This window comes from Cynocephalus volans, chromosome 2 (genome assembly GCF_027409185.1).
Source record: "Cynocephalus volans isolate mCynVol1 chromosome 2, mCynVol1.pri, whole genome shotgun sequence".
Taxonomy (NCBI): domain Eukaryota; kingdom Metazoa; phylum Chordata; class Mammalia; order Dermoptera; family Cynocephalidae; genus Cynocephalus; species Cynocephalus volans.
Genome location: NC_084461.1, coordinates 212965719 through 212988198, shown reverse-complemented (window position 1 = coordinate 212988198; position 22480 = coordinate 212965719). Strand labels below are relative to the sequence as shown.

The following is a 22480-nucleotide window of genomic DNA, read 5'->3' as shown; positions in this document are numbered from 1 at the left end:
TTGCAGCATTATTTGCAGTAGTCAAAAGGTGCAAACAACCGAAGTGTACGTGAATAGCCGAATGGATAAACCAAATGTGGTATATACATACAATGGAATATTATTCAGGCATAAAAAGGAATGAAGTTCTGATCCATATTACAACATGGATGATATTATGCTAAGTGAAGTAAGCCAGACACAAAAGGACAAATTACTGTATGATTTCATTTACAGGAGGTAACTAGTCAAATTTATAGAGACAGAAAGTACAACAGAGCTTACCACAGGGGAGAAGAAGGGAAGGGAAATGGCAAGTTAGTGTTTAATGGTTACAGAATTTCTGTTTGGGGTGATGAAAAAGTTTTTGAAATAGTGATGATGGTTACGCAACATTGTGAATGTCACTAATGCCACTGAATTTTACACTTAAAATGGTTAAAATGGCAAATTTTAATATACATTTTACAATTTTTAGAAAATAAAAAAGCATACTGAGGTTTATTCCTTAGTCCCTTCACCTTCTCCCAGTCTCTAGATCCTCGTTCCACAGATCAGTCCAACTTTGTTCCTACAAGCATTTATACATCCACTTAAACAGAAACAAAAAACTCCTTTTACTTTGCCTTTCCCTTTCAGAAATTGCTTTGTCTATATCATCCTCACCGGTGGGTGGCATATCCTTGGTCTGAATACTGGCCCAGATTCAGATATTTGTGTCTTCTATGGAATTATCATGGTGATCAGATTGCTGTCCCTTGTTGCCCCAATACCTGCTGCTGTGCCACATGACAAAGTCCTTGTCTTCAAGTAGTTCATTATCTTGTTGGGAGAATATACCCAGGAGAACATTCGAGATAGTCTGGAAGTGTTTCCCTACTGTCAGTCATTTGGATGCCACCCTCTCATACTAATATCTAGTTAATATATTCTTTTTTTTCTTGGTGACTGGGCCAGTCAGGGGATCCGAACCCTTGACCTTGGGGTTTGAACACTGTGCTCTAAGCAGATGAGCAACGGGCCAGCCCTAGCTAATATATTCTTTAAGTAAATAAATAGAACCATTTATTACAAGAGAAAGCTATTATTATCGTAAATAGGAAGAACTATATCACTTGCCATAACTATCAAAGATAAACTGTCAAAAATCATAAAGACAAAGCAGTTTAAGGTCTAGTTTTATATTATTGACCATCGGAAGCTTTGAGTCCAATGTGATCTCTCTCAAAAAGGGAAAGAAGAAAAGAGGGGAGTTAAAGACATGGGCATAATATGAGGCTTTCTCCTGGCTGTAATGAACACTGAAGAACTGCAAGGGATTAACTTTCTCGGAGTGTAATTGAATATAATTGATCATATTTCATCAATTCTGAGAAATAACTTTTCCCCAAATTTTAACAGTTTGAAATAGAGAGCATCTTACGGTCAACAGGGTGTTGTAGGTTAATAAACAGCGTTTCTTTTTTAAACGAAAAGAAAGGTAGGTGGCTCTGGAGTCAGGACAACCGGGCGAGATCCCAGCACGGCTTTTTACCGTGTGTAGACTGGGGATGGGATCACTTATCTCACAAGCTGTTACACAGTACTGCAGATCTCAAAACGCTTGTCTCAAAGCCTGATGCAAAATAACGAAGCCCGAGCGCTCGATAACGTAGGTTTTATTCCAATTAAGTGTTTATTTTTGCACAGTGATAAATTTCACATCAATCCAGCTATCACTAAATGGGTTCCTAACAGGAGCTGAAGACATCTAATTCTTATGAAACTACAGTACAAATGACCGTGAAAGAAGCTGGAAGTCCACGAAATGAGTTCTCTCACTAGATGTGCAAGAAAGTGAGCCCCTGCAGTCGCAGCTTCCGCACCTGCACCGTAGGCGCTCAGAGCCTCCGCGGCTCTGTGACGCCATGGGCCCCGCCCACAGGGGAGGGGCGTGCCTTCTCCTCCGGGGCAGGGCTACGTGCTGACGCCACACGCTGGGCGGGGTCGAGAGTTTGGTGCTCCAGAGTGGGGTGTCGGCTCCTCATTCGGGTGGAGCTCAGCTGGATACAGGTAATCGTGCACTGCCGCCGGACCCGGCCCGATGACGGGAGGCGCGGCGCTTGCTGGTCTGGGGTCGGGGGTCGCGGCAAAGGGCGAGACCGCCGCGCCCTTGGTGCCGCGGGCGCCGCGGTGACAGGGGAGGGGAGCTGGGTGGAGCGGGGCTGTTGGAGGGTGGTGGGAGGGGATGGGAACTGACGGGCGGGCGTGGTAGCCAATGGCGGGGCGGGGGCCGCCCGCCGGGCGGAGATTGGTGGGTACGGGCTCGCGCCGAAGTCGCGCGGGGAGCGGAGCGGCGGGCGGATGTGAGGGAGCGGGTGGTTCGGCAGCCAGGGTGACCCCAAGGTCGCGATGGGCGTCACGTGGGCAGGTCGGCGTCCGGCGCGTCTTCCCGGCCTGGCCCCGTCTTCCTTCCCGCCCGAGGGCACCGAGTCGCTTTGTCCGGAGGCGCTGGCCTGCCCGGGCTGTCGGCCTCTCGTTCTGGTGGGGCGGTCGGGCCGGGACCGCCTTATGGGTCGGGGCGCCGACCTCGGTGCCCGCAGCCGTCACGCGCCTGCTGCCCAAGGTGGGGTCAAGGTTGATCGAGATGAAGCTCGTTTCCCTCAGAAACAGTTTCCATGCGCCTCGTTTTCTCTCGAAAAGCTGTCTCACGTAGATGTGAGTTGTTACCTGCTGAGATTTAACAGGGAAGTGGCGGCGGTGCCCTGGCCCGGTGCGCCCACCTGCTGTCCGCCCCTGTGCACTCTTACCCTTTCGCCCAGAGCGCAGGACAGACGGGCTCCATTGGTACTTCCTTGAGCCTTGTCTTGCAGTCCTGTATTTTGAGGCTGATTTCCAGGTGCACTGCTCTGAGCAGCTGGCTTTAGGTTGAGTGGCCTGGGATGAAGACTTTTTTGCACCGCAGCATTAGGTGCAGCAATCAAACCACACTTTTTGCTGTATAGACCGCCTCATAGGATAATATTTAACACTACTGTACTGGGTCTTGGAAAGTTGGAGAAAGATAAGAGTATCCTCATTTTTTTGAGAGGACTTTTCACATTTCAATTACTTTCTCCCCCAAGTAACAGCTTTATTGAGATATAACTCATATACCATACAATTCACCTATTAAAAATGCATGATTTAGTGATTTATAGTATATTCACAGTTATGCAACCATCATCACAATTCGGTTACTTTCAAAGACTAACTTGAATCTCAGAAATACATACTTGTACACAAATGTCTGCTGGTCTTGTTTAAATTTGAACTCACAGTTTATTAAATACCAAATATTTACTGTGTTTATTATATGTATACCACAAAAGAACTGCTTTTAGCTGAACTCATTCCTCACTGCCCCATTTGAAAGAAATACAGTACCATTTACTTTTTAAATTTTTAGGTAGTTTTAATTTTGAGATAGTTGTACAAATTATTGAGAAACTTATTTTGAAAATTGTAAAATTTTAAGAAACTGTACATACAAACCTACTGTATGCAGTCATAAGAAATAGTACCAAGAGATCCCATGTCCTGTTACCCGTATTTTCCAGTGTAACATTTTGTAAAACTATAGTAAATATCATAGCCAGATATTTACATTAATAAAATTCAAGAGGAAGAACATTTTCATCACAAGGAACGCTCCCATTGCCTTTTTATAACCAAACCCACTTCTCTCCTGCCCCCAACCCTCAGCTCCTGGCAACCAGTAATCTGTTCTCCATTTCCCTAATTCTGGTGTGTCAGGAATGCCAAATAAAGGCAATCATACAGCCTTTTGAAATTAGGCTTTTTCCACTCAGCAGAGTTGTTGCATGTATATATAGTTCATTCCTTTTTATTGCATCCGGGCTATGGATGTACCCCAGTCGGTTCAACTATTCATCCATTGAAGGACCTCTGGGCTGTTTCCTTTCCATTCTTTGGCTGTTACTAATAAAGCAGCTTTAAACATTAATGTACAAATCTTTATGTGAACATAAATTGACATTTCTCTGAGATAAATGCCCAGGAGTGCAATCACTAGGTTATAAAATTATCTATTTCATATTGGGTGTGTTGTGGTAGTTTGCACTTTTTTTTTTTTTTTTTTTTAAGTATGACCGGTAAGGGGATCTTAACCCTTGACTTGGTGTTGTCAGCACCACACTCCCAAGTGACCTAACCGGCCATCCCTATATAGGGATCCAAACCCGTGGCCTTGGTGTTATCAGCACCACACTCTCCCAAGTGAGGCATGGGCCGGCCCAGTTTGCACGTTTGTTGAGTTCTTCTGTGTCCTTGCTGATTTTATGTCTAGCTTTTCTATCCATTTTTGAAAGAAGGTGTTAAATTCTCCAACTATAATTGTGGGTTTGTCTTTTTTTCCTTTCACTCTTATCAGTTTGGTTCACGTTTTTTTGTTTTTTTTTTTTTTTGTAGCTCTGTTTGATGCATGCCTGTTTAGGATTGCTATATCTTCTTGGTATGTTGACCTTTTTGTCATTAATTATATAATGTTCCTGTCTGTCTCTGGTAATTTTCTTTGCTCTGAAGTCTACTTTATCTGATAATAATATAGCCACTTCTGCTTTCTTCTGTTAATATTCACATGTTACATCGTTTTTCATCCTTTTGCTTTCAATGTTACATCATTATATTTGAAGTGAGTTCCCTGTGGGCAAGTATATAATTGGGTCCTGTTTTATCCACCTGCCCATCCCTGTCTTCTAATTGATGTGCAGTTGACCCTTGAACAACATGTGAACTGCGTGGGTCCACTTATATGCAGATCTTTTTCAGTAGTTATATTGGAAAATTTTTGCTTCGGCACAAATGCAAGGCATACCTAACCAGTTAAGTAGCCTGTGTAACAGTAGGCTATTAGTAGGCTATTCGTAGTTAAGTACTTAGCTTAACTCCCCGAACCCCCCCCCCCTGCTCCCAGTGGCACAGCTGTGACCTGAGGGAAAGTACACACCTTACTTAAGTAGTTGTTAAATAGTTAAGTTTGGGGGGAGTCAAAAGTTATACACAGATTTTCTACTGTGCAGGGGGTTGGAACCCCTGACTTCCCTGTGTTCAAGATTCAACTGTAACTACATTATTTACATTTAATGTAATTATTAATATGTTAGGACTTAAGTCTCCCATATCTTTCTTTTGTGTGTGTGTGTGTGTGGCTGGCGGGTACAGGGATTGAACCCTGGACCTTGGTGTTATCAGCACCACACTCTATCCAACTGAGCTAACTGGCCAGCCCTCATTTCTAAGCTTTTTTCCCACTGACTTACTATGGGTTACTTGAATATATTAAAAAATTTTATTTTTATTCATATATGGTGTTTTTGAGTTTATTTCTTTGTACAGCTTTTTTAGTGGTTGTCTGGGTATTACATTAGATAGACTTCTCAATCTATTGGTATCCTCATTTTATCAGTTTGAGTGTAGAAGCCTTACCTTCCTTTACATCCCTTTGCCCTCCCTCATTGAAAATCGTCTTAAATATTTCCCCTACATACACTTAGAACCACATCAGACATGTCATAATTTTTGCTTCAACCATCAAACGTAATTTAGGAGACCAAAGAGAAGGAAATTATATTTACTGATATATTAGTTCTTTCCATTGTTTGTTTTTTCTTCATCAATGTTCCAAAGATTCTTTTTATCATTTCCTTTCTGTTGAGAGAATTTCCTTTAGCCATTCATTTAGGGCAAGTCTGCTGGTGACATATTTTCTTAACTTTTCCTCATCTGAAAATGTGTCTATTCCCCTTTCGTTACTGAAGGATATTTTTGCTAGATATGCAAGAGCTCATATGACTTGGGGTTGAAAGTTCTTTTCCTTTGGTGCTTGAAAAATGTGTGAGTCACTCCTGGCCTCCATAGTTTCCAATGAGAATTATGCTGTAATTCAAGATTTTTTTTTTCCTCGTATGTAAGGCATTGTTTCTCTCCAGCTGCTCTAAAGTTTTCTTTGTCTTGAGTTGTCAAAAGTCTGTTTATGATGTGTCGTAGAGTGTATTTCTTTGGGTTTATTCTGTTTGGGGTCCACCCAGCTTCTTGAATCTCTAAGTTTATATATCATTTGCTAAAATTTTTAGCCATTATTTCTTTCTTTGAGTTCTTTTTCATCCCCTCCCTCTTTCTTCTTCTGGGACTCCGATGACATAAATTTTAGATCTTTTGTTATAGTCTCATGGTTCCCTGAGGCCTTGTTTATTTATTTATTTTTTAGTCTGTTTTCTCTGTTCTTCAGATTGGATAATTTCTTTTGCTGTATTCTTTGAGTTCACTGATTTCCTGTTGTTCTTCTCCATTCTGCTATCAAGTTTTTACTTTTGATTATTGCATTTTTCAGTTCTTAAATTTCTGTTTTTTTTTTTTTTTTTTTAAAGATGACCGGTAAGGGGATCTTAACCCTTGACTTGGTGTTGTCAGCACCACGCTCAGCCAGTGAGCGAACCGGCCATCCCTATATGGGATCCGAACCCGGGGCCTTGGTGTTATCAGCACCGCACTCTCCCGAGTGAGCCACGGGCCGGCCCTCCTCTCTTTTTTTTTTACTGCTGGCCTGGTGCGGGGATTGAACCTTGGACTTGGTATTATTATCAGCACCACACTGTAACCAACTGAGCTTACCAGTCAGTTCTTTGTTGAGACTTTTTTAGTTTTCATTTGTTTCAAGCATGTTTATAGTTGCTTGTGGAAGCTTTTTTTTTTTTTTTTTTTTTTTTATGGGCAGTTGGCTGGTTTGGGGATCTGAACCTTTGACTTTGGTATTATCAGCACCATGTTCTAACCAAGTGAGCTAACTGGCCAGCCCATGGAAGCATTTTGATGATGGCTGTTTTAGAACTTTTGTCAGATTATTTTTTTTTTGGTGGCTGGCCAAGTACAGGGTTCTGGACCTTGGTTTTATAAGGCTGTGCTATAACCAACTGAGCTAACTGGCCAGCCCCAGTCAGATAATTCTAACATCTGTGTTATCTTGGTGTTGGCATCTATAGATTGTCTTTTTTTTTTTTTTGAAAGATGATCAGTAAGGGGATCTTAACCCTTGGCTTGGTGGTGTCAGCACCACGCTCACCCAGTGAGCTAACTGGCCAGCCCTATATGGGATCCGAACCCGTGGCCTTGGTGTTATCAGCACCACACTCTCCCGAGTGAGCCACGGGCTGGCCCTAGAAATATTTTTTTTAACCAAAAATCAAAACACTTGGACCTTTTGGACAGCCAAAGCTTTCGTGAAAGAGACAATTGAATGTTTCTACCAAATGATGTGTGCTGTTCTTAATGTTGACTTAGTGTCAATTAGAGAACTCTAGAATTGGATCATAAGACCTAATGTTGACTGTCTAGCAGTTTTCTTTCTGTATTCAATTCCTTCTTATGACATTCTATAAGAGAAAAAGGTGAAGGACAGGCTATTTCCCAGAATCAGAACCATAAGTCCATGGGGCCAGCCCGTGGCTCACTCGGGAGAGTGTGGTGCTGATAACACTGAGGCCATGGGTTTGGATCCCATATAGGGGTGGCCTGTTGGCTTACTGGGTGAGCGTGGTGCTGACAACACCAAGTCAAGGGTTAAGATCCCCTTACTGGTCATCTTCAAAAAAAAGAACTGTAAGTCCAGTGTCAGCTGTGTGTCTCTGTCAGAGTGTGGACAGCAAGCAGCTGTCCTGGCCATTCCTGGGTGGAGGCAGGGGGTGTTGAGCCACCTGCTGTGGGCAGCTTTTCTGATGAGTCATCCTAAGGGAAGTTTGAAACTCTCTAGCTATCCTGGTAACTGTGCTGGGATAGCCAAACATCATGATTTATTCACAGTATCATATGGAAAGGACCACTTTGGGAAGAACTGATGAAAGGCGTGTCTTACGGTTGTCAGTGTAGTGCCTGTTAGTTGGGCTGTTGCAGCAACTGAATGGTTAATAAGGTGATGCTGCTGTGTTCTAGAAGAAAAACCCAACTCAGAGGCGATTGTATGTTTCATGCTATCTAGATAATAATGACAGTAGAGAGGAAAAAATGAATCTTTTCCTTTGGATCTGTATAATTAAAAGTTAGCAGCAGAAGCAGCAGCAGTAGTATTTTTTGCCATAAATGTTAGGGCTGTTTGTCTGCCTTAAATTTATTAGCGGAAAAAATTGGATTATAGGGCCAGCCTGTGGCTCCCTTGGGAGAGTGTGGTGCTGATAACACCGAGGACATGGGTTCGGATCCCATATAGGGATGGCCGGTTGGCTCATTGGGTGAGCGTGGTGCTGACAATACCAAGTCAAGGGTTAAGATTCACTTACCGGACATCTTTTAAAAAAAAATTTTTTTTTGGATTATTAGTTGGAGAAAGAACTACTGAATTAACTTAAAACTTTTGATTTCTAAAGTAAAAGGAAATCCAGAGGTTAAGATTGCATTCTCTAGTAATATCTAGAATATATTGCCTGTTGGCCTTTAATTTGTAAGGAGCAGGTTATTGTTTTTTAGTTTGTTTTTAAAGCATCTGTTCTGCTTTTCCCTTTTACTGACCTTTTATGTTTTATTTTTTATCTTTTCTTATCCAACGGAGCAGGCCAGAGGAGAGCACCGGCACTCTGAGCCCTCTGTGTCAATCTCTTATGTGTATTCTGAGCATACATGGGCCAAGAGGAAGGCTCTAATAAACAATATAGAAGATTTTTTAATGTAATATTTATTTCTGAGTGATTCATAGCATGTTTCAGAGCTTGGATTTCTTTCAGGTAGGTGTGGACATGGGGTGTATTTCCAGCTTTACAACCAGGGCATCTGCTTCAAGGCAAATTCATGAATAACCAAGTATTAGACCAGCAAGCACCTGTTTTTCACCGGCAGCATCCTCCTGAAACCTTCCTCCTCTGCCTTGATGGCCCTTTCACCCTCCTCTTTGACTCTGGCCCTTTGGCCCTGAGGCCCAGGCTCTCCTCCCAGGGCCCCATTTACTGGGACTGGCTGCCCTTTGGCAGCTGGGGTTGTTGAGAGGAAAACAGCACAGTCATCATCTTCCCCTCCTGAAAGAGAGCCACTGCTTAGAGGCAGGCAGGACTCCTGAAGGAGGCTGGAAGTGGTTCAAGACCCTCTCAGAACAGTCTGATTGTTCCAGACTCTTTCATGTTTGGTGTATACATAACTTCTTTTATAAAGTGGTTATTTTTGATAGAGTTATAAATTAGATTAAGCAAATTGGTAGATATTTCAAGATGTTTCTCTTTCCACCTGTCCTGGATGCCCCTCCCTCCCGCCCACTGGATACAAGTTGCTGAAGGGCCAGGCAGCATGTTGTAGAGCAGGAAAGTTAGCTTGGTATCCTGGCTTAGCTACTAGTAGCTCTGTGACCTTGGGTGAAATTTAAGGGGATGGAAACTTGGGCTGACGCCTGCCATGTAGGGAATGTGTGGACTTGCTCACTATCTAGGGCATGGGGTGGGCAGGAGTTAGGGAAACTGCTGCACATGCTCCCTTACTTAAACCTGCCTCCCTGTGGCTCGTGAAAGGTGGCTGGGCGCCACAGGTGACCTGGACCCTGGACACAGCCCTTCTGTTCTGGCTCTTCCCACCTCTGTCTTTCCTACTAGGGCCCTTCCAGAAGCAGTGCATTGTCCTCCCTCCTTCATCCTTCCCTCCCTGAGACGCCCCCACCTGGATGGAGCCTCTCCTCCAAGGGGGTTTTGATGACACGTTCTGTGCCTCTCAAGTACTCAATGCTTTCTCTGTAATATTTTTTGTTTTTGTTTCTCTCCTGCTCAAGGATAACTTAATTGAGGTTAAGCAAACTATTTTTCTAATTTTTTTGTAAAATTTTCTGGAATACTATGAGTACAGAAGGTGCTCAGTAGTTTTTGGATGGATTAGAAAATGTCTTTCTCATTCTGCAATTTATTCTCTGTTTTTTTGTTTGTTTGTTTTGTTTTTTTGTGGTAAGGGGATCTGAACCCTTGACCTTGGCATCATAACACCATGCTCTAACTACTGAGCAACCGGCCCGCCCTTCTACAACTAATTCTAATCCCAATCCTAAATTAATCCTCATTGCCTTTTTTGTAATTGTTTTATGTAGTGTATAAACTTGAACATCGTATGTCTATCATTGTCTTAGCCCTCAAACAAGATTTGAACTTTTAAGTGAATGTGTGTCCATTTGACAGAGTCACGGCTCTGTTGGCTCTCTTGTGCTCTCAGGCACCAAGCAGATGGCACACTGTTGCGAGTGCATTTACAGACCAGGATCTTTCTCCTCAACAATCAGTTGGGTATTTTTTTTTTTTTTTCCAGTAGGCTTATCTCCTAAAATGCTCTTTTTTTACTTTTCTTTTTTGATTTTTTTTTTACAGGCAGTCGTGAAAGACTTCAGGACAAAAAATGTTTCATTTAAGGACTTGTGCTGCTAAGTTGAGGCCGTTGACGGCTTCCCAGACTGTTAAGACATTTTCACAAAACAGACCAGCAGCAGCTAGGACATTTCAACAGATTCGGTGCTATTCTGCACCTGTTGCTGCTGAACCCTTTCTGAGTGGGACTAGTTCGAACTATGTGGAGGAGATGTACTGTGCTTGGCTGGAAAACCCCAAAAGTGTACATAAGGTAAGGCTCGCAGGGCCGTGGGTCCTTCTTGCATTGGGGTGTTGGTCTGCTGCTGATTGACCGCCCAGGTAAGTGTGTGCATCTGGAGGAGTCGACGGGCAGGCAGATGCTCTAGCCCCGCACCAACCACCGCGTCATCTGCATCAGACCCAGCGTGGCCCCAGCAGAAGCCTCGGTCCCTTTGCTTCATGTCCAGCAACAGACACCACGTTTAACCCTGTGAGGCTGTGAGCAAGCACGAGCGTGACCAGGATCTCCCCAAGGGCTGCTTCAGGATGGAGCCTCTGAAGAAAGAAGAGTGTGGACGAGAACAGGGCCTCACGAAGCTCCTTCATCCTGCTGTCCCGAGAGGACACTTTTATATGTGACATGCCTTAAAGTCATCTTGTGTAATTTTTGTGTAGATGGCCTTTTAGGTCATTATGTTCCTATTTTTCTTCTGTTTCTTTCTACTTTCTCTGTATTACCTATAGTGCCACTTCTTTCTTAGACCCCTTTTTGCACACGTTTGCTGCTGTAAGTCATGCCTAGTGATGGAATTTCTTTATTCTATTTTTCACCCATGGATAGGTGTTGATAACCATTTCTTGATTTTTGTATAAGGCAGCCAGTCTAATTCAGGAGTTGGAAGGTAGGGCAATGTGGTAGTAAGAGGGCGGACCCGGGTTCCTGACCTCCTGTACGTCACCCGTAGGGTTGCTGGGAGAGTTGGAGATGATAAAGGCAGGGCACTCGGAGTCCGCACACAGGGAGTGCTCAGTCAACGCTGTTTATCCTCGTTATGAATTTGGCCTTTTTCCTACACTTCAATCTTGCGGTCTTATCACCAAAGGGCATCCTGCTTCCAAAGGGCCCCTGTGAATAAGCTTTACCTGTAAGTGTTAGTGACATGTAAGAATGAATACATTCATGCAACTGCTGGACCAACAGGTCCATCAGGAATGCCACCTCTTGGTCTCAGCTTCATTGCCCAGCAATGGAGGGGTTCTAGCCCAGTCCTTCCCCATATCCATGACACCCTGGGAGCCAAGTGGCTTCCTGAGCAAGATGAGACCTGGTTTCCTGTGAGAGATCTGTAGTTTATTTTCCTAGTGTGTATATAAATTGACTGCCCAGAAAGAAGGGCCCTGTGAAAATGGCCCCTGCCTTTGTTATGTTGGATGTTTCTGAAGACAACAACTGCAGATTATCTCTGGAATAAAACTTAGTCCAGAGGTTTCAGAATCAAAGACTGTTATCTTGTGCCCAGGCCTATCCCTTTGCCTTTCTTTTTCTCAAACATAACCTTTTTGTGGAACCAACGAAGTTATTTTCAGTTGGATTTAGAGACAGTAGCTGCTGAATGACAGTGCCTTGTGCCTGAAAGGTGAGGAGCACCTGGCTCAGGACTGCCTATGCTTGTGAATGCTTGGTCCTGTGAGTGGATTGTAGGTAGGAGGCAGACACCGTGAGCTGTGTGCCTGTAGTGCTGTGGACGCTGGGCTGACACTAGCACAGCTGCTCCTGCTGCAAGCTTCTGAAGAGGGTTTTATTGGGGGCATAATGATTTTGTGTTCCCTAGACTGAAAGATATACAAATGACTCTGGTTCTCCTTAAAAAGTCTCCCTACCACATGGTATCAAAGAAGGCAGCACGTGATGGCTGGAGGGCCCTTGGGGGGCGTGGGCTGGGAAGGGTGGTCGTGTCATCTGCCCTGTCCCCAGGTTGAGGCAGGAGCACTGGGCTTCTACCAGCTAGAGCCGAGGGTACCTCCACAGATGCAGCTGCTGGGGAAGAAACCCACGCATTGGGATTTGAGTCCTTGGGCTCTACAGGTCACAGTGACCACATCCTGGAGAGGTTCTGCAGGGAGTAAGTAGAGAGTCTCAGAAAGGGACTTAAAGTATATTCAGAAACTGCATGCAAGGGTATTTGGGGCAGATTTTATGCTTGTTTCTGTTGCTGAGAGCCTCCAAGGGGTACAGCGTTGGAATCACACGTGTGCCCTGCCCCTCCCAGCTTGTAGAAGGGAGGCGGCAGGATGGCTAAATCAGTGGACATGCCCTCCTGTGATTCTGGTTGTTGTCCAGCAGGGACTTCATTCCTCCACTGCCATCCCAGACAGCGAGGTGGGTCCTCTTCAAGTTGAATTAGGCCCAATACATGATGTGTACACATTTTTCAAGGGATATGATCCATAACTTCTGTCAGATTTTCAAAGGCATCTATGACCCATGAAAGGTTAGGACCCAGAGCCTTAGAAACAGTTCACTTTATTAAGAATGCTTGATTTGTGCTCTTGTTTTAGAACACAGACTGTAAGTAGAGATAATAAAATTAGAAGTGCTGTAAGATTTATTTTTCATTTTCAGAGAGCTTACAAGGGGCTGCTAGGACTGAACTTTTTGTGTCCAGCAGAAACAGAACAAACTCAGCGTCTCCCCCTCCTGCCCTCCAACCCTGCTTTCCTGTTAATCACTTCTTAAGCTTTTTATTGTGGTGTTTTCAAGTATACATAACAGTAGAGAGAGGAGTAGAAAGTGAACCTTGTGAGGAGAACCATCACCTAGCTTCGACAGCTGTCTACATTTTGCTGATCTTTTAAAAAACTTTTCCCTGGTGATTTGTTTTGGGTGTGGGGGGACCCCACTGGAGTATTTCAGGGCGAATCCCAGAGCTGTATCATTTCTGGCATAAATGCACTGGTGTGACTAGCTGAAAAGGAAATGTTTTCATAACTTCACCTGACAAGATGAACAGGATAATCCTCTGATTGAATTTAATTCTCAGTCTGTATTCAAATACGTTGGTTTTATACTTTAGAGTTGGTTGTTATATCCCTATTTTATAATTTATTTTATTTATTTATTTATTTATTTTAAAGATGACCGGTAAGGGGATCTTAACCCTTGACTTGGTCAGCACCACGCTCTGCCTCTGCACCGGGCCCATGTGTCCCTCTCCTCCTTTGTGCTCCTAAGTTTGGTCCCCACCTAGGCTGCTGTCTCTGTTCTAGTCTGGCATCTGTGCTGCTCACTGAGCCTTCCTTCGGTGGTGGCCTGTACTGTCAGCATGTTAGGGACACACTGAGTGGTGACATCTTGTTTTTATTTGTGTCTTAAAAACACAGTCAAACTAAGTTATCATCATTAATGTTTAATACAAACAGGTAATTGAGAACTGCTAGGCCCCTGTCAGTCTGGACGTTGGCCTTGTTGTAGTGACAGGTGCCAACCATAGGTGTAGTGTGGCATCTGGTTCCTCCTGATGCGTCCTCCAGGTTCTGGCCCTGCTGAGGAGGATCCAGGGTCTGATCCCAAGGGGTGGCTAGAGCTAGGGCTGCAGTCCTCCTCCTTTCTCGGCCTGCCTGGCTGCTTACCTTTCCCAGGGCTTGCCCTGTGCCTTGGTGCCTTCTTGTTTGACCTCTGTCCACTTCTTATATCCTCCTTCCTGTTCATGTTATTGATGTCCATGTCTTGCTTTATTATGTTATTTTTTTGGCAGCTGACCAGTTTGAGGGTCCAAACACTTGACTTCAGTGGGATGCCCATTTCTTGCGGGTCTTTTCTTCTTGTGCCTTTCACGTGGCAGCTCCTGAAGTGTGATAAGAACTTGGGTGCACATGTGGTTGCTGCAGTGGGGCTCTTCACTCGGGGCAGGGGCAGTGACAGGCTGCAGTCTCACTTCTGAGTCTGGCCTCTCTGCTCTCTGGCAGGGTCATGCTTCCTCCTTCCATGCTTATGAAGCACAGTCCTGTTATTTTCTGTGAGTGAACCAGCCAAGTGGAGGAAAAATACAAACACACACACTGTCCCTGAGCAGGGTAACATGGGTCTTTTCAGTCTGCAGCATTGAAGCTGCTTTGGCTGTGCTTTTAAGAATAGGACTGTGCTATGCCTGGTTCCATCCTGGCGTGCGGCTCCTCCCATGGCGCCTGGCCTAGTGCAGTGGCTTCCCATGGGTCACGTGGAGGCCTGATGTGCTCATGTGATGAGGGGCAGCTGTGTTGAAAAATCTGCAGAACAATTTGATGCTGCTTAAGTGGTTTATTTATGGACGGAATTCACCAGGCATTTTAGGAATGACAGAGCTTGGTGCTTGGAATACATTTTTGAGTATTTTAATCTTTCATGTAGTTGATTTATGAGTGATTTATGAAAAACCACATGTAATAATGTAAGGTACATAATGTCCATGGCCTACTTGAGTGGGTTTCAGTGATCCGGGCTTTGAAGTTGCCCCTCGATGATCTTTAGCTTCTTGTGTCAGGAGCAGTCTCAGCAATAGTGGCTTTTTGTGTTAAATCAAGTGTACTTCCTTAACGGCAGCACAGTGTTTTACACTTGAGGGGTTTGCATTTATGGTTGAGTTAGGGAGATAAAATTAACCCCTTCAAAAATGACAAGAAACATGAAGAAGCGCCTCCACTTGTATTGTAGGGTAGTCAGCAGCTCGTGGCATCTGTGCACTAGCGGCACTTCAAAAGGGAAGGCAGTTCTGCCCTGTCATGCTGGCAGGATGGTTAGGTAAGTTAAAATGCAGAGAGAAGACTGGCTGGTTCACTCAGTTGGCTAGAGCGTGGTGCTGATAACACTAAGATCCAGGGTTTGTTTGATCCCAGTACCAGCCAGCTGCCCCCACAAAATGTGGAAGAGAATCCACCGAGCTTCTTTTTATTTTTTAGCGGCTGGTGGGTATGGGGCCCAAACTCTTGACCTTGGTGTTGCGGCACTGTGCTCTAACCCCCAAGCTTCTGAAGGGAAGTGCCAGTTATGTGAGCTGTGCAGGGTAAGGAGGAGCCAGGGTACATGTCTGTGCTCAGGGAAGAGCAGAGATGGTGAGGGAGCCCAGTGGGGCCTCATCATCATTCAGCAGGGTGATGCATGTGGGCTCAGGGCCAGGAGCCAAAGGTACCAAGAAAAGACCGCAAGTTTGGATTGTGAAGTAAATGGAGAGGTTCTAAGATCAAGCCAAGGGACATCTGTTTATTTTGTTCCATGCTGTGGAGACGTGGACCGCTCAGCAGGTGGAAGGAGAGCAAGTTTGGGGACACAGTGGAGCAGAAGTCAGGGTCCCCAAGGGCAGGGAGTGTGGAGGGCCAGGACAGCAGACACACAAGCTCACTGAAGCTGGGTGGGAGGAGAGAAGCCCACTCTGAGTAAGGGTCACTGCGTCTTGTGGAGCATGATATTTTTAATGATTATCTTTTTGTATTTTAAGAAAAATAATTTTTAAAAAATTTCACCTATTAAAGGAAGGGAGAGAGAGATCAAAAAAACCCTAAGTTGAAAGTTGACACCAAGAGTAAAAAGGAATGAATTGTTCCAGTGAGTTCCATTCTGGAGCACATCCAGCCACAGGCACCTGCCCTGGAGTGGCCTCCTTCTCATTTGAGGAAATGAAAGGGCCAGGCTTTGTGTGTCAGAGGGGTGACTCAGCCTCCCCACATGGTCTGAAGCTGGGTGGCAGTGAGGAGAAATTACTAAAAGGGTTAGTGCCTGTTTTTTAGGTGAGTGAAGTTGTCACATTGCAAATCAACCTGTTTTGCCTCTAGGTTACCTGCTCTCTGGCTCCCCTCCCCACCCAAGGAACCCCTTTGGGGAGATCTGAGGGCCTTTAGGACCCTCTCATAACTCTGCATGTCCATGATTGGATAGTGAGGTGCAGAGATAGCCTTCCAGAACCTTATCTCTGAAGTGCTCATGACTTGAAGACTTCAGCATTCTATCTGAAACCCTATAGCAGTTGCTTTGCATAGCTGAGCTGAGGTTCCCCCAAGAAGGGCCATCAGTTACTACTCTGGAGGACAGAGGGAATTGATACTTGGCTCCAGGTGAGGTCCCAACCTGATGACCACAGGTGGCCCCAGATGACTAGCATGGTTCTTTCCAGCCTCCCTTGAGAGCTGCAAGTCTGACAGCCAGTGGAACGCATCATCTTGTGCTTATCTGGGCAGCATGCTAAGTGCTCTAATGCTATGCCCAGTTGTCCTGGCCTAGGGCTCCTCCCATGGCCTGCTCCATGCAGCTGAGGCTTGGTGGGGCCACAACGGCCATTGGTGTGTCTGGCAGTTGGTGCCGACTGTTTGCTGGGCCCTGTCATCATCCAGGAAGCCAGAGTGACTCCCACACAAGGCCTCGGGGTAGCTCCAGATAGGGAAAGGAAGGCTGTGGGGCATTTGAGGGCTAGGCTCCGCCTGCACACTGCCACTCCCACTACCCCATTAAGTTGGTTAGAGCAAGTCACAGACAGCACCCGGGGTCATCTGTATAGAGATGGGAAACCCTGTGGCCCTTTTCAAAGTGATCTGATAGAGTGGCCACCTCGAGTCTAGTGTAGAGTCCCAGGGAATATTGTTCTAGTATCAGCAGATTCCACAGGGCAGAGCTGAGGCAGTTTTTTTTTTTTTTTTTTTTTTTTTTGCTATTCTTGGGTGTTTATGGACGTTTTATTTACACACCCACACAGAGAGAAGATAGTAGAGATGGTTTGGGAATGTTCTCTCTCCCATGCTGATTGTTGTAATGGAGCATGCATGCTCTTGGTTTCTGTAACTGAGCCATATATACCTAAGTAGAGCCCTGGTTATAAATGCCCACAGTACCAACAGTTAGTAGTGGCAGGTCAGCAGGCCTGGATCTCAGCATATCACTGGGCTTTTGCCTAGTGGGTGGTATGGTGGTAGGCAGTGCTTCAGGAGAGTCTTCCCGAGCTGGGGACGGTCTGAGCGAGGCCTGCCATAGATGGAGGGGTCCGAAGTCCCGCTCTCCCATCCTGTCCTCTCTCTGTGGAGACTTGTGCTTAGCCTGATGGCAGGAATTATTTCTGAAGGCTCTGAATGTGGCAGGCCAGGCCATCGACAGGTCTCCCCCTCATTCCTAACATATTTTCAGGAAAGTTAGAACAGATTTGTTTGCAGCATTAGAGAGGTGATAGAGGCTGTGCAGGCCGCCCTGTCTTTTGCCCAGGAAAGGAGAGTCATTCAGCTGTGCGCCATGGCCAGGATGGGGAGGCAGATGGCCCCAGGGCACCCAGGGTCTCCAGGAGCAGCTGCCTTTTTATTGGTTTGGGTAGATTAGGATAAGCCGTGAGGAGGGCCATGTGCAAGTTTTCCTTGGTCATTCATTACCCTGTAGTTCATATTTATGGCAACCTAAGAGCATTATTAGTATCAGAACTTAATAAGTGAGGTTGTATGTGATCTTGCTGGGCCTCATCATTCATTTACCAGATGTGTGGTAGCCTTTGGGCCTGGGGTGTGGCTCCATGCAGTAAGGAGACCAGCACTTGCCCCACCTGCTCCCCTGGATTATTGTTCTATGTCCTTGGCAATCATCAAGCAGAGACGAGGTGGCACTAATGAGGTGACCAAGGGTGACCAATGGGTGGAGTGGGCTCATTCCATGGCTGAGGTGGAGGTGGGAGGGCAGCTGCTGGGATGGCATGGCGTCTGTCAGGCTGTGGGTGAGACGAGATGGTTCAGTCAATCCAGAGCCGCCCGCAGTTGTAGAGTTTGGGAGCTAGAATAAGCTTCAGTAACCCAGTGGCCGAGTTCTGATGCCGTCCTCATGTCCATCATTGATTTCTTGAACAAATGCAAGAATATGTGCAGGTTCTTTGTAAATGGTAAAAGTCTATGTAGATAGATGCAGGGGCATCATTAATAGCCTGTGTTCGAGACTTTTATAGACGAGAAAACAGGCACAAGAGCCAAGGCAGCTTCCCTGATCCTCATGGAGCCTGTGAGAGGCAGACCCAGGGCCTGGGACTTCAGGAGGTAACTGGCCAGGCCTGCTGTGGCCCTGTGAGAGCGGGAGCTTGGGGGCTGCAGAGGGCTGTTGGCCTGAAGGTCTGTGTCAGATGGTGTATTTGCCACCCTCAGAAATAAGAATGTTCTCCGTTGGTAACTTCACAACTGAGGACTTGGGGGAGATTGGCCCTTAAGGCTGTACTGAGTCTGCTGACTTAGATGGGCAGAATGCCTCAGTGGACCACTGATGTGTGGAAACAACTGTCCCTTGTCAGAAGTCCCATACCTGTAAAGGTCAATGCCTCTGCTGAGGTGACAGAGGAACCCCTGGACTTGGGTTCCATCTACCCATCCGTAGGGCTCTCCCGGGATGTAACCCCACACTTATCAGGCTGTTCCCCTGGCAAGGAGGCTAAATCCCGTCTGAATTGAATTTGACAAAGGTTCGTTGATCACCCGCTACGTGTAGAGCACTGGCTACTAAAGTGTGTTGTCGTGATGTAGAAGTCTGTTTGTGGGAAGCATTGCAGCAGTGACTTTTGACTTGGAAACCAGAGCTTCATGTGTGACAGCCAAGTGATTTAGTTACCTAAAATTAAAGTAGGAGTTCTGGTTTCATTTCAACTGAATGTTAGTTATTTACACTTGAAATCTATCGTGTTTTGATTTGCCATCTCAGTAGCAAGTTGATGATCTTAAGCCCACTTGTGGGAGGTTAGTGGGGAGGCACACAAGCTGCCTTGCTGCCTGTGAGTCACCTTCCTTTTGATGCCATTTGGTGGCAAAGATCAGCTACTAACCCCTGGCAGGCCCTTGCTCCCCTGGTGGGTGGGTAACTAGTTTTCTCCCTAATATGTCGTGTTCCTTTTCCCCTGCCTGTGGCCTGGTCCCAACCCATCTTTCCAGTCTGGTCTCTTACTGTGTTCACCCACACACCCTGCATGGTGCCATGTCATGGGCCTCAGCAAGGTGATGGGCCATGCCTTGTGCTCCCCGTTTTCTCTGCTCACATGCCTTCTCTCTCCTGCTAGGCTACTCATGTCCCACCTGCGTTTAGGGCTCAGACCACAGGCCACCTCCTCTCCTACCCCATCCATTTCACTCTTCCCTTCTCAGCACTTCTATCCATTCTGGAATTTACATGTTTACTTGTTTGTCTTGTCCTTCTTCAGAGTGAGGATCTCATTTTAGTCATCTTCCTATTCCCAATCCTTACAGCGTGCTGTATAAGTTAATAGATAGTTGAATCCGAATTGGATTTTTTTTAAGTAACAGTGTTCATTTTTTCACATGGTACGTTCTGCACGCATTTGACACTTTTTTAGGGAAAACATTTCCATCTGATAGGAGCTTGGTTGGAATCCCACAGCCCCTTGCTGGGTGCAGAACTGGCCTTCAGGGAGCAGGTACCTTTCTGTACCCCTGCTCTGGCCCAGGACCCCTCACTCCCTCAGGCTCACATTTTCCTGCTCCTTGTTTGTCATTTGCAGCCTTGCCCACCCACTTTAACATTTTAGCCTTTCCCTCTTAATAACATCCTCTGGTGGTCAAGGAACTGAGTGTGTGTGACTGAAATCAATTAAGGGGCTGGAGAGGCATATGACGTTGGCAATGGGCTGGGTCTTAGGTGTGGTGGAGCTGGGGAAGCTTGTGTAGGTCCCTGTAACTCAGAAGTCCATGCCATCACCCTGAGCTGGTGCTGAGGTCCCGGCACCACATTTCCCCCCATAGAGAAGCTGAAGTCTGACTTTGCCTCCATTTCTCCTGGGTGGAAAACCACTGTTGTTTCAGGAAACTTTTGTCTTCATTCTTTGTGATAGTAATGTGCTGTTAGATTGTGGTGCTGTTTGTCAAAGGACAAAATTTACAACAAATTTAAGGTCTTGTTGGCTTTATTGTGATTCTAGAATCGGGCAACACTTCATTCCATAAAATAGAATAAGCATTGCAACGAGCCAACTGGAGGAGGTGGGTTTTAGAGACAGAAAAGGCTGAAGAAAGCAGAAACAAAGAACAAAAAGCAGATTGGTCATTTCAAAGTTACTTTCCTTGTAAAGTGGGAACAGGGAGACAGAGCAATCTAAGAATACCTGATTGGTTAACATCAGGTTACCTGCGGCTGTCCTTTTTCTGTAAGGGTGAAAGCAGAGGGTACTTCATTATCATGTCTGTTGAAGATTTAAACTGGCCTGTTTGTGAAATTGGCTGTTACTTCTCTCTCCTGATTCCTCAGAGGGTCAGAGCACAACTTAGCTTAGGGTGATGTGGAATTTAGCTGGGATGGCTCCATTTTGAATTTTAGTCTGGTCGTTTTGGGCCTAGTGCAAGAAATTAGATCAAAATAATGGCCTCCTAAAATTTTTATTTAACAATTGTCCCCTTTTGGTCAGGTTCTCACCTAGGTGAGAGTGTGACCACAGCTTAGGGCATTCATGTTACTCTCAGTTACCATCTTGAGTTCCTGGTCTCAGCATGCCATTCATAGGTTAAGGTGTCCTCATTGTCATGCATTTCTTTGAGTTTTTCTTGTTCAGCCGCTTTGACTGTTTGAAAGGAGACCATTTTTCTTCTGCCGCTGGCCAGTACTGGGATGAAACCCTGGGCCTTGGTGTTCTCAGCACCACACTCTAACTAACTAAGGTAACTGGCCAGCCCCTACACAAACATTTAAAACTTTTGAGAGAATACAGAGCACCAGGGAAACTAGTATCATTACTATCAGGAGGATAATACCAAGAGTTTGGCGTATGCTCCTTAGCCATGGTACCTGTGAACTGAGCCATTTTATCCAAGTTGCCTGTTCATTGATTTTTTTGTAACTGAGTCTCTATAGTACCCTATGTATTTATCCATGTGCAGCAGGAATGTTTAGCAACTGCACAGATTCATCTCCATGCGGTTAGTAGGTAATCCAACATCTATGACTGAGTTGAAGCAGGGAGTAACAATTTGCAAGTTACCTGCAGAAACTACCGATTGTGAAATTTTAACTGCAGCTTTGTTCTGCTGAGTGAAGGGAGGCATAAGTAAGGAAACATTAAGAGGCGCAAGAGTTCCGTTATGGCAGGAAGTCGTGTTCCCACAATCTTCCGAAAAACTGTCCACAGAGTGGAGTTGGAATCTTCTCATCCTGGTTTGCAATTTGAATGTCTCTGGTTATGGCATCAAGCTTTTTGGTGAGCTCTGTGCAGCCCATGCGTCAGGCATGAAAGATGTCCCTTGAAATCTATATCAAGCCGTCCAATTTCAGTTTATAAGCCTTTAGGAACAGATCAGTTATTCTTAGTTAGAGAGTTATATAATCAGATATTAGAGAAAACTAGAAAAATTCAGAATCCAGTCTAGTCTACAGGTGGATAATAAAAACTCAAAAACAGTAAACAGGGCTATAGCCTAATAACAGGTATACTATAGTTTTCTTTCGAAACATAAAATTTTCTCTGTACATTTATCCTCATTTCTACCAAAGATAATCATGGTAAGACCAATTTGCCTGGTTATTTACATTGAGTGTAGTAGGAATAACCACATAGGCTTCTTTTAAATTTGTTTTGCTAGAAATTTTGACAATGAATATTAGATTAGACTTTTAAAAATCTTGATGCTAGGAGACCAAACCAAGGCAGACATTAGACTTTGTCTGCTATATCTAATATCTTGAGATTCCTGGGCTTGCCAGGAAGGGATGTTTTACTCACTATAAGGCCTGGAATCCTTGAGGCCAGGCATCCTATGCACATTTTCAAGTACAGTGTTCTAGTCAAAATCTTGGTAATATAACCAGTGTTTCCAATTATATTCTGTTAAAGAGAACAGATTCTTACTGAACTTATGTAAATAACCATATGCCATAAAATCAGAATACTCATGAATAGTTCCAAACTCTGTAGGGACCAGGTAGAAAGGAAAAGCAAATGTTTCAATTTCTGTTTACAAAAGTATGCTTTACCCAAATTGCTGTAAGCTATAGATAGCTTTAAAAAAGTTTTCTTAAATCTGGAAAACAAAACATTAAAAGAACCAGCAATATTTTAAAGAAGCTGTAAAAGCTCATAATTCTTTATCCAGTCTCATGTAATTAATTCTTGCTCTGATCTGGTTAGCAGTTTCACAAACCCATCAGTTTCTTCATTAGAATGTTAGAAATTTAGTCCAACAGTGTG

At 44.9% G+C, this 22480-nt stretch overlaps 1 protein-coding gene across 4 annotated transcripts in view; it reads left to right on the top strand.

Annotated features, from left to right (window-relative positions):
- The first annotated feature begins 1935 nt into the window (after positions 1–1935).
- OGDH (oxoglutarate dehydrogenase) overlaps positions 1936–22480 on the top strand; it is an 81986-nt gene continuing 61441 nt past the window's right edge. For 3 of the 4 annotated variants that reach the window (XM_063085130.1, XM_063085129.1, XM_063085127.1), the window contains exons 1-2: positions 1936–2031; positions 10338–10587. In XM_063085130.1, coding sequence (XP_062941200.1) covers positions 10366–10587 — 222 coding nt within the window. In that variant the 5' untranslated portion in view covers positions 1936–2031; positions 10338–10365. Of the gene's footprint in view, positions 2032–2560; positions 2585–10337; positions 10588–22480 lie in introns of those variants that run through there. The other variant, XM_063085128.1, reaches the window with a different exon arrangement.